We start from the raw sequence: 18,779 nt of genomic DNA, 5'->3' as shown, positions 1-18,779 counted from the left end.
GAAAAGACAACCCTCAGAACGGGAGAAAGTATTTGCAAATGAAGCAACTGACAAAGGATTAATCTCCAAAATATACAAGCAGCTCATGCAGCTCAATATCAAAAAAACAAACAACCCAATCCAAAAATGGGCAGAAGACCTAAACAGACAATTCTCCAAAGAAGATATACAGATTTTCAACAAACACATGAAAGGATGCTCAACATCACTAATCATTAGGGAAATGCAAATCAAAACTACAATGAGGTATCACCTCACACCACTCAGAATGGCCATCATCAAAATATCTACAAACAATAAATGCTGGAGAAGGTGTGGAGAAAAGGGAACCCTCTTGCACTGTTGGTGGGAATGTAAATTGATACAGCCACTATGTAGGACAGTATGGAGGTTCCTCAAAAAACTAAAATTAGAACTACCATACGACCCAGCCATCTCACTACTAGGCATATACCCTGAGGAAACCATAATTCAATAAGAGTCATGTACCACAATGTTCACTGCAGCTCTATTTACAATAGCCAAGACATGGAAGCAACCTATGTGTCCATTGACAGATGAATGGATAAAGAAGATGTGGCACATATATACAATGGAATATTACTCAGCCATAAAAAGAAACGAAATTGAGTTATTTGTAGTGAGGTGGATGGACCTAGAGATGGTCATACAGAGTGAAGTAAGTCAGAAAGAGAAAGACAAATACTGTATGCTAACACATATATACGGAATTGAAAGAAAAAAATTGGATCTGATGAACCTATGGGCAGGACAGGAATAAAGACGCAGACGTAGAGAATGGGCTTGAGGACACGGGGAGGGGGAAGGGTAATCTGGGACGAAGTGAGAGAGTAGCACTGACATATATACACTACCAAATGTAAAATAGCTAGCTAGTGGGAAGCAGCCGCATAGCACAGGGAGATCAGCTCGGTGCTTTGTGACCACCTAGAGGGGTAGGAGGGAGAGGATATGGGGATATATGTATACATATAGCTGATTCACTTTGTTATACAGCAGAAACTAACACAACATTGTAAAGCAATTATATTCCAATAAATATGTTAAAAAACAAAACAAAACAATATGAAGCTCAAACATTGGTACCATGGCTGTGTTGGAAAATGTCTGTTTCTTTATAATTGTTTCAAAACATATAATCCTTACTCTTAAGGACCATATTAAAGGCAGATATACTTTACCCCAATGTGGCACTTGGTAATCCTCTCAGAAGCCAAATCTCATGAGCTGACCTCCAACTCCACAATCATGTTCTAATATTTGCTATCTATATGTTACTCAAGAAACTGATTAAAAATTGAAGTGTTAGTAAAATTGAGTTTTTGATTTTCCAAGCATGAAATTTGAAGAGGTTATCAAATTGTGTTAATTTCAAGTGAATTACTGAACATCCTACTCCTAATTCTAAATTTAAAGAAATCCATTGAATAATAATTGATACCATTTAATAAGCACTTATTTCATTTAACTAGACTCTGGGAAGAAGTTCACATTCATTGTGACGTTTTACAACAATTCTATGAATATTAATATCTCTACCTTACCGAGAAGATAACTTAAGGCTAGAATGAAATTAAGTAAGGATACTAATATTTTCTAACTAGTAAGGGACTGAGCTGTGATTTGAACTCAAGACTTGAAGAGACCAAAGCTCATGCTGCATAGCCTCTTATTCAATTCCATTCCTGACATTCCTTTTTCATATGTAAAAAGTATGCCCTTAATTCTCATGGATACGATTCCTATATAACCCTTACATATAAAATGGACATTAGAGCAGACCAAAAGCTTATGAACTTGGCCTTCTCTCTGGCCACTAGCAGTTTTGAGGTCCACTTTGGGCCAAGCACTGCGTTGGGCAATAGGAATGTGAAGGTTCCTTTGGATTCCAGACTTCACTCTCATTATCTTTCACCTGGCGGAGTTGCTTATCTTTGATCTAGGTTGGTTTTATAAAGTATAAAAAGAATCATCTTCATTGATGTTATAAGAGCATTTTAAAAATTGCACATACCACTTGAAAATGCAGAGAGACATCCACTATAAGTAGACATCAATGAATATTAATGTGCCTTAAAAATATAGTCCATGGGGCTGGCATGTTGGATAACTTAGGGTACAGAAAAAAATACGATGAAAGAATAAAAGAAGGAAAGAAGGGTGTGCGTGTGTGTGCAGAGAGAGAGACAAATGTTAAGGTAGCAGTGAAAACAGATGATTCAACGAATATGTACCTGTTATCTAAGCAGAGGTAGTAGCAGGCCATGAGAGTGACCTGTCACAGGAAATACAAACCCTCCCTTCATTTACTACAGAACCTTTCTATGCTTTGTGTTTCCCTGAAAAGGGTTCTCTGAGCAATTTTAAAATCAAAATATTGCTGATGCCTGTGGATCTGGGTTCCAGTCAGCCTGAATCTAGGTGCTGAGATGCTCCTCTTTGGGACACTGACATATCTTGGCACATACTTAACTACTGGGAGCAATTAAAAATGAAACAGGCTGCTTGAACAAGAGAAAGAATACAGAGCTGTTTATGACTCAAGAAGAGGACAAAACCCTCCTCATTTTGTCATGCCGGAGTCTTTACGAAACTGATCCTTTATGAGTTTATTTGTGAAATTTTTAGTTCAAAGAGTTGAATACTGGTGACATTACATTGAGTTGGTTATTGAAATAAAATAGAGTTACAGGAATACACCAAAATAGGGGACTTTTAAATATTGCTGGTCACCCATCACCAAGAACACCTAGTTCCCGCTTACAATTGTATAAAGCCATGGACACATCATCGACATATCCTATAATTCTTGTGAGGGTCGTTTAGATGAAACCCAATGTAGGAGTTTTGAAACAGTCTAAAGAAATTTAACGGATGCCTGAACTTAAATCGTATTGTTTCACTTAGGAAAATGAAAAACTGAAGCCATGTGACAATTCATGCAAAGTAAAAACAAAATAAAATTACTTCTAATATCCAAATTGGCTGTGACTGCTGTTTTTCCTTTAGCATTTTCTACCCAACAAGAGTAGGAACCAGCATCTTCTTCTGTGGTCTCGTTGATCTGTAATGTGCCATTCTCATGGAAGTGATACCGTCTGCCTTCAAGGGGTTTTGCTTCTTCCACCTTCTGCCTATAGAAAGTAGAAATCAATTTGGGTTTGATAGAATCCTATACTCTTTTGCAAACTGGCCGCTGATGTCATTCAGTCTTATCCCTTCTTCAGGAGCTTAGCAGACCTTATGAAATGTTCCATTAGAGTTCACAATTTTTCCAAAATAGGCGATAGGTATACATCTTACCTGCCCAAATAGACTGACTGGAGGAAATCTGTGTCTGAGCTCTATGCTTCTGCTGTATTTATAATAGCGCTCAGTACCACTTTGCATCTGTCCTCAGAGTTTAATAAATAGTTTCTGCCTTATTGATGGTGAACCCTTTAGTTAGTCATTGCTTCAGGGTACTAAATGGGAAAACTAGTAATTGAAAGAGATAATGAACATTCTGAACCTCCTGCTATCCTAGAGGAACACTGGTCACTCAGAAATATTATAGGCCAGGAAGTCTTTCTGGTCCTGTGGACATGGATTACATTGACCCTCATCACCCAGCGTCATTTTCTCCTACATTCATCCATTTTCCAAGCATTTGCCGCCACAGCTTGATTCTCCCTATACCTTTCACAGTAAGAGGCTACTGGAGAGAAAATATCCAAAGGACAAAGTCTGGCTGCTGTTCACATAAGATTTTACAGGGCGGGCACTAGGGTAAGGCAAGTGAGGCACTTGCCTCAGAGACAAAATTTAAGGGTTGCCAAAAAAAAAATCTCAGTATAATCAAGATAAATATTTTAATGAGGTATTTCTAAAAATCAAAAATAATACAAAAAAATCCACAATGAACAAAATATCCACATTTTAAATAAAGACAGAATCTGATCCTATATTTGGATGACCTTGCCTTGCTCTCCTCATTCTAATCTCAGCCCTGCAGAGCCCTGGGAAAAATTATTTACGACTAGTTTAACCAAGTTTTTCTAGTGAAGGAACAAATATGGTAGATTCATACAATGATGTGTTTGGAGTTACTATACCAACCAATATATCGAAATTAAATTCAAAATACATGTTGACAAAGTTTTAAACATAGGCACTTGGAATGAAATGCAAACTTAACAATTATTTAGATAATACCCAAAACAACAACAGTAATGTATGACCTTAGATATATCCGTAATGGAGACCTAAACTACCTATAAAATTGTCTTAGCAATCACTTCAATTTTTTGCTTTCCTTTGTGAGCAAAATTGGCTCTCCATATTTCCCCATGTGAGAGAATACTACAAATCTAGTCAACAGTGCCAGGAAAGGTAGGTAAGTAAGTTTGCTACCTTATTTCTCAGAGGCACTCGCTACATGTAATAACTAGACACAGTGCAGCCTGTCAAATGATGGATGAAGAAACAAGGCACAATCTACAACTGACATTCTCTTAAGAAAACCGTGTAACAGCTTACCAGGACACAATTGCCTCAGGTGAAGCGAAGAACTCACAATGTAAGAAAGCACTGTACCCAACCACTGTAGCATAATTTTCTTCATCTGCAGTTTGTATCAATGGACGGACATCTATTGGAAAACAATATAAATGCAGTTTTAAATGTTCATATAAGTAATACAAGCAAATTAATTTTTTTCTATATCCTAGCCATGTTAATAAGGGAAAGCAGTTGAATATCACAGTACGTATTCTTGAATTAGAAAGTATCCCAATGCAATACATTTTTGGAAGTATAACTTTTACTATGAGGTCTCATGCTGAAATGTAAGGTGAAAGTGACTTTGATTTTTCCCCATGTTTTATGTGCCGAGAGTTCAATCTACTTGTGAGTATGACCGTGAACATTTTCCTGTAGAAAAGAGCAGACAAATAGTCTGCTCCCAGGTATGCTTACCTACAACATCGATGTTGGCATTGGCAAGGATAGTGCCATGGACATTCGAGGCTTCACACTGGTACACAGCAGTGTGATTCGGTTGCACATTGGTAAAACTGATTTCCGTGGGGGAGATGACATCACCAGAAAATGGATTTCCTACAAGAGATTAAAGACTGTCAGTGTGATAAAAAATAGAACCTAAAATATTTATACACTATTCATTAAACGTGTCACACAGTATTTATATTTTAATACTAGTTTAGGGTGAATAAGAGTTCATTGAAGCCAATTCTTTAGAATTTCTTAACATCAACCATGATTTTTGCTTTCCAGACCCTCCTGCAATTTCAGTCGTCCTTCAAATGAGTATTTATTGCCAAAATATGTGTTGATCACTAGCTGTCTGCCTCTCCATACCCACACCCACAAGTAAGATTCCACATTTTCTGTTTAGCACTCAAGTCCCACTATGAACTGAATCTCACTTACTCTTGTAATTGAAGTCCTGATACTGCCCAGCATAAACCACATGACCAACACAGCTGGATCCCCCCAATCCACCAATATTGACTGCTATCTTCCCCCTTGACATGTTGTTCCTCTGTTTCACTTCTCTGCCCTTCTGCAATTTTCCCATCTACACCATTCATTTCAATTGCCCTGCTTTGCTATTTAACCACTTCAGATAAATAGCTCATATATTTCATTTTCCCAGGAGGACTAAACTCTTCTTGAGAGCACAGACCAGGTTTTCTACCTTTTCGGCAATAAATCTTACCCCACTGCTTATCCATGTATAATTCTGGAAATATCTTTTGGAAGTGAGAAAATCTAATATTTATGGTACTTTATTTTTTTTTAAGATTTATTTATTCATTTATTTATCTTGGCTGCGTTGGGTCGTCGTTGCTGCACGCGGGCTTTCTCTAGTTGTGGCGAGCGGGGGCTACTCTTCGTTGCGCTGCACAGGCTTCTCATTGCGGTGATTTCTCTTGTTGCAGAGCACGGGCTCTAGGCGCACAGGCTTCAGTAGTTGTGGCACGAGGGCTCAGTAGTTGTGGTTCGCAGGCTCTAGAGCACAGCCTCAGTAGTTGTGGCGCACAGGCTTAGTTGCTCCGTTGCATGTGGGATCTTCCCGGACCAGGGCTCGAATCCCTGTCCCCGGCATTGGCAGGCGGATTCTTATCCACTGCACCACCAGGGGAGCCCCATTCCCACAGCATTTGGCCATGTGCCAAAGCACGTGCCCTGCTCTGAAACTACAAACAAGAAGTGGGAAGAGAAACATATTAGCTAGGAATGTTGAATAAGGGGCACAAATGTTAAAATTTTTCAATTATGGGCTTCCCTGGTGGTGCAGTCGTTAAGAATCCACCTGCCAATGCAGGGGACACAGGTTCGATCCCTGGTCCGGGAAGATCCCACATGCCACGGAGCAACTAAGCCCGTGTGCCACAACTACTGAGCCCACACACCACAACTACAGAAGCCCACGCGCCTAGAGCCCATGCTCTGCAACGAGAAGCCACCGCAATGAGAAGCCCACGCACCACAATGAAGAGTAGCCCCTGTGCGCTGCAACTAGAGAAAGCCTGCGTGCAACAATGAAGACCCAATGCAGCCAAAAAAAAAAAAAAAAAAAAAATAGAAAAAAAAAGAAAAAGCGACTATGCTAAGTTTAATGTCATAGAAAACACTGAATATTACATAATAAACTAGATTATTTATTTAACATCTTTATTGGAGTATAATTGGTTTACAATGGTGTGTTAGTTGCTACTGTATAACAAAGTGAATCAGCTATATGTATACATATATCCCCATATCCCCTCCCCTCTTGTGTCTCCCTCCCTCCTATCCTCCCTATCCCACCCCTCTAGGTGGTCACAAAGCACCGAGCTGATCTCCCTGTGCTATGTCACTGCTTCCCACGAGCTATCTATTTTACATTAGGTAGTGTATATAAGTCCATGCCACTTTCTCACTTCGTCCCAGCTTACCCTTCCCCCTCCCTGTGTCCTCAAGTCTATTCTCTATGTCTGCATCTTTATTCATGTCTTGCCCCTAGGTTCTTGAAATCCTTTTTTTTTTTTTTAAGATTCTTATACATCATTTTTCCCTCTGGGAGTAAGAAATAAATACATCTTTACACTTAACTGTGAGCTCCATGGGGGCAAGACCTTGTCTATGTGTTGTACACTATGTTCCTAGTGCCTAAAGAGCAGCTATCACAGAGGAGGCAGTCAGTAAATATCTCTTGGAATGACTGGAAACATTTTTGTTGGGTGGCATTTTACCCATGGCAGAAAAATAGCCCCTGAAAGATGGCCACAGTCTAACTGGATAGGATGATTATCCTGGATTATCCAAGGGGGCCCAAAGGAATTATAAGGCTCCTTATAACCAGAGAACCTTTCCTGGCTATGGCCAGCCAAAGAGAGACATGACTACGAAAGGACGGTCGGAGAAATGCAACGTTGCTGTTTTGAAGTTGGAGGAAGGGAGCCGTGAGCCAAGGAATGTGGGCAGCCTCTAGGAGCTGGAGAAAACAAGGAAAGGGTTTCTCTCCTAGAGCCTCCAGAGAGAAGCACAGCACCGCTGACACCTTGATCTAAGCCCAGGGAGACTTGCGTTGGCCTTCCAACCTACAGAATTGTAAAATAATAAATGTGCACTGTTTTAAGCCACTGAATTTGTGGTAATTTGTTATGGCAACAATAGAAATTTGATACAATACCGTAGGACAATTTATCTCTTAAGAAGCGTCAAGATGAGTAGCTCTTACAAGTTTTTTAACGTTAAAAAGAATTGTGTCTTTGATCTCATCCTGTACTCTCACACCCTACTTCGAGTTTTTACAAGTTTCAGAGTAAACCCCATCATCCTGTTCAGTTCTTATACCATTTGCCCCATGGTAAACTGAGTCTGCATAGCATTACAAAAAGAAGAAATGAAACTATGGCCTCCTGTTTGGGTGACAAGTAATTAAACATTGCTCCAAGATGCCTTCTGGGATAGGTATGGAAACTGCAGAGTATTGTGGCATACAGACTTCCAGGAGCTTCCAGAATTCTAGAAAGCCAAGTTCTTAAACAAAAACCACTAGTCCTGACATAAGTTGTCTTTGGTCAGCTCAAAGGGCAAAAATGCAATATAGGGGGAGAAACTTCAGCTCCGGAATTAATCATTTCAGTTCCATTTATGGCTCTAAATTCACTCGGGTAGTGTCCTCAATCAGGTAAGTAATGTAATCTCTGAGCCTCATTTGCCACATCTACAACCTGAAGAATAAAAATATCTGCTTTGCAGGGCCCACTAGGAGGCTCAGAAATATTGGATGCAAAGTATTTGAAAAAGGTTAGGCTTGTAATCAATAATAGTAATCATTTTGATTTAATTTTCAAATATTCTATATAAAGGATATGTAATTGCTAAAAATATAAGCTTAAAGAGATTTCAAACCCTTTAGTGATCCCACTGTCATCAAACATCCCAATTATAAATGGTTATGACCTGTTGGCAGGGAAGCAAGGAGAGCTGTGGAAAGAACACAGAACGTGGGTTCCAAAAATGTGGCTTTGGTTCTAGGTCTGCCATTACTCAGCTGTGCTATCTTGCATTAGTTTGTCTTCAGCCTTGATGTGCTCATCCATCAACAAACGTGTTGGCTCTATTTTGGATATAAATCCATAACCTAAATGTTACTACTACCAATCTAGCCCAAGGGCCCAGTATCTTTTAGGCAGCTCCTAATTGGAGTCATACAGTTGCTTCTCCATTCAGAGGCCAGAAAAATTCTTTGTTAATAAATTAGAGCCTGTCACTCTTCTGCTCTAAATCGTCCAAGAGCTGCCCATCTTATTCACAATAATATCCCAAGTCCCCTTTTGGACTTCCCCTTTACATATGATGTGGTCCCTGCACCTCCGGACTAATCTCTCCCAGCACTGCCCCCTCCTCACTCACTCGGCTTCAGCCATACTGCAGTCCGTGCTTTTCCTCAACACTCCAAACATACCTCGGGTCTTTACACTCACTGACCTCTCCACCCTGAAAGCTCTTTCACAGGTAGTTGCATAGCTGCATCACTCACCTCTTTCAGATCTCTACTCAAAGGTAAATAACCACAAGGATCTTACTAGTATTATCTTAAAATCAGAGAGCAGCTCTAGGTCCTGGACTTCTCTTACACCCACCCCTTCCCCAGCTAGTTTTCACTTTACCACATTTATGTGTTTATTTGTCTGTTGCTTGTCTCACCCCACTAGAATGCCCGATTCATGAGAGCAGGGACTGTCTGTTTTATTCACTGCTATCTCCCAAGCAACAAGGCCAGTGCCTGGCACAAAGAAGGCATTCAATAAATATTATTGAATGAAATAATCAATCTGTTAAATATAAATAATCGTACTCCCTTTAAAAGGCTCATGTGGGGACAAAGCAGTATGTGAATGTTCTTCATAAACACCCAAGTGCTATTCAAATATAAAATTTTATGATTTTATGTTCCAGAAAATCTGCATTTTTTATTTTAGCATCCTTAACATTCTTTATAAACAAAAGTTGTTTTCATTTCTGATTTACCTGAAGTCTTATTTTTCATCTCTTATTCTGTTCTCTAAAGAGATGAGGAAAAATGTCTCAAATTGAGGAAACTAATAATGAGGGCTGAAGTGTCATCAACAGATGAATGAATAAAGAAAATGTGAGATAACTGCTATATTTAAAATGGATAACCAACAAGGACCTACTGTATAGCACAGGGGGCTCTGCTCAATGTTATGTGGCAGCCTGGATGGGAGGGGAGTTTGGGGGAGAATGGATACCTGTATATGTATGGCTGAGTCCCTTTGCTGTTCACCTGAAACTACCACAACATTGTTAAATCGGTTATACTCCAATATACAATAAAAAGTTAAAAAATAAATAAATAAAAACAAGACAGATTCACAAAAGCAAAAAAAATAGAAAATGTGAGATATATATATATATATATATCATACACACACATTTGCACACAATGGAGTATTATTCAGCCATAAAAATGAGAAAATCCTGTCATTTGTAACAGCCTGGATCAACCTTGAGGGCATTATTGTAAGTGACATAAGTCAGACAGAAAAAGACAAATACTGTATGATCTCACTTATATGTGAAATACAGAAAACAAAACAAAACAAGCTCATAGATACAAAGAACAGTTAGTGGTTGCCAGAGGGTGGGAAGATGGGCCAAATGGGTGAAGCGGGTAAAAAGGTATATAAACTTCCAGTTATAAAACGAATGTCCTGGAGATATAATGTACAGCCTGGCAGTAATAGTTATTAATAATGTATTGCATATTTGAAAGTTGCTAAGAGAGTAGATCTTAAAAGTTCTCATCACAAGCAGAAAAATTCAGTAACTCTGTAAGGTGACAGACATTAACTAGACTTAACTGCGGTGATCATTTTGCAATATACACAAATGACAAACAATTATGTTGTACACCTGAATCTAATATAATGCATGTTCATTATGTATCAATTAAAAAAAGAAAAGAAAAAAAATTTTCAGAACTGTTCATTGTTTTGCCAAAGTATTTGTATTTTAAATAAGTAGGCACATTCTTTCTTCTGAAAGCTATAACAAGACAGAACTGAAAGTGATTTTGTTTCATTATCTGCTGAGAAAGTAGATATGGTCATACTGTTATTTGACAATTTCTAGATTAATAGTCATAAGCTTGTGTGAGTAATAGATATTTTAAAATAACTATCATTTTAATTTTCAATCTCATCATCGAATGTGTTCAGTTAGTATCTGCTTGTCATTGACACTGTACCTATTGTCATACAAAGAAAAATAAAACAGATGTGTTTCTCAAAAATAACAATGAGCACGAAGGCTTCCTGAGTATTTGCTATGTGAAAACAATAGTAAACAATACTTTGGGAGTGTTGTTTGTGTGGCAGTCACTGTGCTAAACATTCTCTATGTGTGTCATTTAATCTACATAAAAATCCCCAATGGTCGGTGCTATTTTCATCCCCATTTTACTGATGAGGAAACAGGTTTTAAGAGGATCAGTAATACACCAAATCACACAGCTAGTAAATGGCAGAGCATGAATGCAAACAAAGACCCTCTGGATCCAGAGTTTATGAACTTTCACAGTGTTCTACAGATAAGTAATATCCTGCTTGGTAGACACCATTGATCTCTTTCAATTACAACCAACTACCATTAGTTCCATTTTGCAGTTAAAAACCTAAGCTTCAGGAGATTCCCAGCTGTATGATCTTGAGCTGTTTAGTGAATCTCCCCCCAAGCTTCGGTGCACAGCCTAGCTGGGATTCCAGGTCTATATGTCACCAGGATGCCTACCCTGATACGAGTGGGTCTAGGGCAAAGAAACTAATAGAATCAACACACATATGTCTCCATATTGTAAATGTTCTAAATCAAGCTGATCAATTGACCAATAAGATCTGTTCTATTATCCTACTTTAACAAAGACATTCAAAATGACCAGGGACGGGACTTCCCTGGCGGTCCAGTGGTTAAGATTTCGCCTTCCAGTTCAGGGGCTGCAGGTACATCCCTGGTCGGGGAGCTAAGATCCCACATGCCTCGCGGCCGAAAAACCAAAACAGAAAACAGAAGCAATACTGTAACAAATCCAATAAAGACTTTAAAATTGGTCCACATCAAAAAAAACTTAAAAAAAAAAAAAAAAGACCAGGGCTCTAGGTTCCAGTTGAGGATTTGGGACTTCTTGGAGCTCTATGCCGGAACACAGTGGAGTGGGGAGATTAGGCCTTCAGCCCTGGTCCATCCCATCTTTTCCACGCCCAGCCCATCTGGGAAGGGCTCAGAGCTGACTGTACAGGGGATTTTTCTGGTCTTGGGTACTGAAGCTTGGTCGAGAACCTGCAGTGAGCCAAGTTCAGGCTTTGCATGTGTCTTTGGCCCTGCGGATTTCTCACATCATGGACACAGGCATGCCATAGCAGGTCCTTGTAAAGAGCAGAGCACAGTGGGGAGCCCCTGTTGCCTGGATCCAAGGGAAGTCCTGAACTGCAGCCTGTGCTCTCAACCACTAGGTCCCTGCACCTGTTTCTTCTCAGGGAGAGGAACCTTCCTCCTTGGGTGCATCCTCTATGTCATTCAGTTGTCTTATTTTTTAAACCTTATTTTTATATAATTAACATAATAGCCCAACAAATATTACTTATGGCTTTTCCATAAATCTAAGCATAAATCAAATTGCTTTGAAAGATGCAATTTTGGATTTCCTGGTTAGATCTGTCTTGTCAATCCAGCCACTTACCAACTCCACTTTAGCCATAACGAGGGTGTCTAAACACTGTGTCCCAGCAAACCACTGCCTTCAGCATTGCCTCACAGTTGTTTTCACTTACTCTCAATTGGGAAACCATTGACTCTCCACTTGATTGTGGGCTCAGGTTCTCCTTCAGACTCACACAACAGGATACCACTGCTCCCAGTGCTATACACGCCACTCTGAGGTTTCTTTGTCCAGCGAGGGGGCTCTGGAAATAAACTGAAGAGCTCATCAGCATTTTCTCAATCACAGAAGGTCCAAAAATGTTAAGGGCTGTATTTCTAGTATGCACCAGCAGATGGCAGACACAACAAAGTGTTTCACACTAGCTGTTTTTCATAAATGTTCTTCTCTAAGGCAAGACGGGCATTGTTTTTGCCTGGAATAGGGTTTGTGTGTTTATGTGCTTGTGTGTGTGTGTGTGTGTGTGTGTGTGTGTGTGTGTGTGTTACAATCTGGAATCTTAGCATGTCTAATAAAATCAACACACTAAAAATAGTTACCTACAGTCACTTTATTTAGCTACACAAGTATCTATCTCATTACAGAAAATGAAGGAGGGGTAAACATGTGAAGTTTATTGAGTGCAAGTCATCCAAAGTGGCTGATATTCAAGAAAAATATTTTGAAAAATTTTTAATGAAATTAAAATGTTCAGCCGTTATTTTAAATATTTCTTAATTAATGACTCTATAGCATTTATCTGTCCATATCTAATTATCTATCTTAAGAATTTGGGAGACATTACTTCCTAGAAATTTTTTTTTGCAAGGGGGTGGGAGAAGGAATCCTGAAACCAATATTTACCTTTCTGCCTTCAAAACAATGGAGGAAAAGATAGATTTAAATCATATACTTGCATCTTTCTATGCCCTAATGCTCCAATCTTATAATTCTAAGTGGTGCTTCAGTATAGAAGGAGACATTCTTTAGTGCAAACATTACTGTCATGTTTTGTCACCTTAAGTATATTACTATGTCAGGAGTGAAGAAAAGATTCATATTAAAGTGTGGATGCTTTGGGTAATTTGATTTCAGAGAAAATTGCACAATACCGGCAGGTAGTAATTCCCATCAAGTGTTGCTTTTTTATTTTCCCCAGGACATTTCTGGATTTCCGTTTTTAGTCAGAAAGGAAAGTCTTTAAGATACATATATGTATAAAATGAAAAATGTCATTTAAACAATTTTTTAAGGAAAAGAGGGATTATGTGGAAAAAAAATAAGTCTATAAATTCACCAGGGAAAACAAAAATATACAAATATCCCTGGCAAGTTTAAGTCCGAGCAAGAGACATGGCTTTGTAATTATTCAACAGGGTGTGGACTTGTTAAATTCCAAGTTATATATGTGTCTTCATAATCTACAATTTGTAAATATTTAGTCATTTAGTTTAAAATGCAGTAGTCCAAATTATAAACTGCACATGACCTTCCGAGGTGAAGGGTTTTAGTTTTTGTGTGTTTGTCTGCAATTTTTATGTGACTGTTACTTTCTTTTGGTCTTTTCATACAACCACAGTGAAATTAAACATTTGAGTTAGAGAGAAAACATGAAATTTTTCTTATTCACAGTAGAAAACTAAGACTATTGCTTTCAGAACATGTAAAAATACAGGAGATCATGGGGAAATAATATATAGCATGGTGACTATAATGGATAAATACTACTGTACTGTTTATTTCAAAGTTGCTAAGAGATTAGATCTTAAAAGTTCTCATCACAAGAAAACAATTGTAACTATGTGGTGATGGATGAAAACGACACTTTTGGTGCTGATCACTTTGCAATACATAGAAATATCAAATCATTGTGTTGTATACCTGAAACAAATGATGTAATATGTCAATTATATTTCAATAAAAATAATAAAGGATACCATGTAATTATGACCTTTCTCTAAATCTTTATGAATAATAAAATCAAGATCTCCGTTTCTATTCTCATCCTACAAATTTCATTAATCCTTCGGTATCTGTATTTAGATCTACTACTGTTAGATCTTAGGTAAAGGGTGCTTAAATGACCATCTTATCCAACCATTTCACCTTACAGATGGAGAACTGAGCTTTGGAGAAGTCATCTAACTTGCCCAGGGTCACCAGGAAAAGAAGCCCCACTTTCTGTTCTTGCCATTCCATGGACCTGCAGACCTACTGGATGATCAGCACCGAGACTCTGAAGTAAACGTGGTGTTATTTCTAACTCATTACTATTTCACTAATTTGGATCACAGATAGGAACCAAGGCCACATAGCTTTACCAACTTTCACTGTCTGCTTCGAAATCCACGCTTCCCCAACAGCTATCAACTGACTCAAGAAGTTTTGAGTATTCACTAGAAATCGTCCTTCAACTGTACCTGAACCCCTTCTCATAAGCTTTGTTTATAAAAGTTTGGAAACTTGTTTTTATGCTTCTCATCCCTGTTTCTCCTGAAGAATTAAGCTGTTCCTGAGCAAAGGTAGAATTGGCCGTGCAAGGTGAAAGGGACTTCAAGACTGTCTTGTTCAGAGCATCTTCTTCTTGGGCCTGTCATGACACTGCTCTCAATTCCAGCCCAGACTGAGAATCTCACAATTGGGATCCGTAGTGAGAGCACCTAGACTAGATCACTAGATTAGTGATCTCTGAAGAGCCAGGGCAGAATTGTTCTCTTTCTGATGACTCCACTGCTTTGTATAGGGGAACAAAATCTGCCACCCCAAAATATTTCTTTGGCACGCAGATTATTTTGAGCTGAAAACAATCAAGGCCCGAAAGACTCAGGAAGAAACTCTGACCTCCCCCCTAACCGCCTAAAATAGTTTAGATAGAAGGCCTGTTTCTGGAAGAGAGCTACTACAGAAATATCTGCCAAGAACATGGGCTAGTTGTGGTAGGGGCAGCTCTGCAGGGCCTAGAGATTAGAGTCCTCTCTGTGTCCCACTGTCTCTGTTTGGCCCAGCAAACATCTGCGCACCAAACATTTGCTCTTGCAGCTCCAGCCTTCCTTGGAGATGCTGTCCTCTCCCCCTTTGAAGTGCCAAACATCCTCTTTTGTCTTTAGCTGAAGATGGTATTTAAGATGAGGCTTTGGCCATTTGGGTGAGTCACTCAGTTTTTCTGGCTCTCTCCCATGTATACATACTATTACACTTTTGTTTGATTTTCTCCTGTTAATCTGCCTCATGTCAATTTAATTCTTAGATGAGCCACAGCAAAAATAGAAGGAAAGAGGAAAATTTCTTTCTCCCCGACACTGGCACAATGAGAACAGATGCATGTGGGGTAATTTTGAGTTGAACTGAAATGACTGATCCCCAAAGACTCCGGTGAAAAAGGCATAGAGAAAAAGGAAGGGGCCTTGGACAGGAGGGAATCACTGACTTCTGGTCATTCACAATCTCATAATTTCATATCTTGACTGAACATATTTACCTCGTTGCTACTTTGTTGACAATAGGACGCATGGTGAGCCTGAGGACACTGGCTACAGGACAGGAAATGTCTGGTGTCTGAAGTGAGGCTAAGGGCATGCAGGGACAGAGAAGAGATTTTTCCAGAGGTTGGAACATGCAACTCTATTCCTGACAGGTAAGATCTATTTGAAAGGATGAAAAAAGGGCTCAAGAGAGAAGAATGATTAAAATGGAGAACTCTGAGAGAAAACAACATCATGGAATCCCAGTCTTGTATCTATTATCCTAAGATCTATGGTAACTGATGAAAACAACTTATGTTGAAACTTTACTCATTTAGTCATAATTGTAAATGAAAAAATAAGATGATAAATTTTTCTCACACTGCTCAAAACTGAGATGCAAATGTCTGAACATTTAGAATGTAATAAGCAAGCTAATTAGAGATGGTTTTCACTAGAAGGAAAACAAAATAAAACAGGAAATTTGGTACCTATGAAACATACAACACAGGTTATTTTCTTATAACAGATTTCTATAAAATATCTATATTCTAACAAATCAAAAATTATTAGGTTCAGCAAACTTGAATTTCATTGCAACTTTTTGGAAATAAATTTATTTGAAAATGAGGCTTTCTTAAATAGATCAGTGACTGAATTGCATTTGAGTTCATGACATCTTTTTAAAATGCAGCAAAATTATGGGTATATAATTATGTATAAATACTTTCCTATTATACTTACTAAGTTTCAAAAGCCTTACATGATACCAATGTTTGTGCTGTAAACTTTTGTAACGTGGCTTTATATAATCAGTGGAAATACGACTGTGGTCATACTTTGATTTCTGGATTTAGAAACTTTTAGATGCCATTTTAATAGATCTCTTTTCATTGAATGTGTAATATTATACTTAGACCATGGATTCCTAGAAAGGATAGATGTGCCTCATCAAGACATCCCGGCTGTTGTTGCTTATACATATTACAGGATTTGAAAGTGCAGTTTGTTTTCCGACTTAGAATGTTGTAGCCTAAATTACGGAGTTTGTGTTCAGTAATAAAGAAAAAGTATCACAGATATAGAGAATACAGTAAAATACATGCTTTTACTTAAGCACAATGAGTGTTTCCAGAATAGGCTAGATTTTCAAAGTTCACGGTAACATTGCTCTTTTCCTATATGGCTAATCCTTGTTATTTAATTTGAGTGTCCAAGCAAGAGACAAAGAAAGGGAAAGAAGAAGGTGCAGGAAGGCAGAAGAAAATTGAATGAAAGTGAACTCCTCCGTCCATATGATTAATGAAGGATATATTTACTGCTTTCACACTTAACAGAAAAAAGACTTCTTGAGCTCAGTTTGCTTTTCACTCGCATGTGTGAAGAAAAACTCCTGAAACATACAACTGAGGGCACATTTAGTAGTTTCTCATTAAGGATAAAGGATTAAATGTTCCTCATAAAAACATTATTTACATCTCAATAGTGCTAATAGCTGTTTTATGAATAGTGAGGACAATTTGTTCGGGAAACCTATATTCCTTTGGAGTCCTACAGTCAACATTTTAAATTGTGTAATTAATTTTACATCCTTGATTTTTTTCCTTTTGCAACCTTTGCAGTTCTTCTGAAAGCTTCAGTCTTATAGTCAAGAAAACCATGGCCAGATTGTTAAAATATTCAGCTACCGTAGCAATGTTCCAGCCATCTGGAAGGATTTCTAATAGTCAGCAACTTGGAGTGGAGCAGCTAACAATGAGACCTGTCCGGTTCCTGGGTATGTGCTGGAGCTGGTGGGGGCAGGGGGCTGGGTCAGGGGGTTACAGAAACACACCCCTGTTGAATGGTATAGTCATATTATGTACAGGCATCAAACGATGACTAAAATTAGAGAAAAAAATGAATCTGCCAAACTCTTCCTCTCTGAATTTCTTAGTGAATAATTTAATGTCAGAGGAATATGTCACTGTTGGCAAATGTTGATATTTATCCATAATACTAGGCTTTCTCCTATACAGGTTTTGCTTGTGTTGAACTCAGGGAAACGATATTCTCCTCTTTGGTTTTTCATTCTTCCTCACTTAACCAGTCACACACATTGTGAGAGAGGTCTTGGAAACACACTGCTCTTCCAAACAGCAGCATGATTAAAACAGTTATCTTAACACTTACTTGTGAATATAATTTGGGTCTGAGTATTTTTTTGTTCCACTAATTAAAACAGTGGGCCTTTGCTTAGGCATTCCTTGTGCAAAATGAAACTTTAAGAGGTGAACTTTATTGGAATAAAAATGGAAGACTTAGAGCACCAGTTCACTAAATGGAAACCTGAAGGAGACCATTCCTTTCAATAGTTAAGCCTACACGGCACTAAATAAGTACAAATGCAGTAATCATCCCATTAATTTGATCAATACAGTCAACCAAACCATACACAGAAACCTCAATGTGATCAGAACCACAGAAAATAGTCTGCATCAATCAAATTCACAGGATGACTGGGTAACCTTTACATCTGCCCAGCAGGCAGAACCCTGCTATCTACATATTGTGGCTTACCTTCTTTTTAAATGGTGACATCATCACCTACTTATTTCTATGAGTACAACAAACAAGAGCCCAACTTCTATTGCTCAAAAGGCTTGTTTACAGAAAGATGACTTGAATATAACGTGTTTTTCTGGACCTTTTGACAGAGAAATAACACTTATACCATACTGTCTATGTTTCTTTCCCCATTAGTAACATATGAAACATCATCTGAACCCAAGATATGGACTCCCAAAATAGGAAAGAACCAAGACAATAATTTGTCTGACTCCCTCAATTCATTGGTGAAGAAATGGAGGTTCAGAAAGGTGAAGTAAATTGGGCAAGGACACAGGACGTTAATGAAAGGACTGGGAAAGTCCAAGGTCTCTTCCAGGCCCATCATCATACGTTCTCCCATGGTAAGGCTTACTTCTTTTAAGATTTCATATTATGCAGTGTCACACATATATTAAAATAAATTTTTCTTCTCATAATATGATGATATAGGAGATTAGGTTTAGTGACTATTCAAATACATAATGGAAGTCATCTGT

At 38.4% G+C, this 18,779-nt stretch overlaps 1 protein-coding gene across 2 annotated transcripts in view; it reads right to left on the bottom strand.

The window, feature by feature from the left end:
* The window catches only part of CHL1 (cell adhesion molecule L1 like), a 194,336-nt gene that overhangs the window by 32,200 nt on the left and 143,357 nt on the right, over positions 1-18,779 (bottom strand). For both annotated transcript variants that reach the window (XM_059940202.1, XM_059940201.1), the window contains exons 10-13: positions 12,366-12,497; positions 4,978-5,118; positions 4,540-4,651; positions 2,989-3,155 (exon numbers count right to left, since the gene is read on the bottom strand). In XM_059940202.1, coding sequence (XP_059796185.1) covers positions 2,989-3,155; positions 4,540-4,651; positions 4,978-5,118; positions 12,366-12,497 — 552 coding nt within the window. The remainder of the gene's footprint in view (positions 1-2,988; positions 3,156-4,539; positions 4,652-4,977; positions 5,119-12,365; positions 12,498-18,779) is intronic.

Source organism: Balaenoptera ricei, chromosome 11, assembly GCF_028023285.1.
Source record: "Balaenoptera ricei isolate mBalRic1 chromosome 11, mBalRic1.hap2, whole genome shotgun sequence".
NCBI lineage: Eukaryota > Metazoa > Chordata > Mammalia > Artiodactyla > Balaenopteridae > Balaenoptera > Balaenoptera ricei.
The sequence above is the reverse complement of the archived record's forward strand: the minus strand, read 5'-3'. Positions and strand labels throughout refer to the sequence as shown.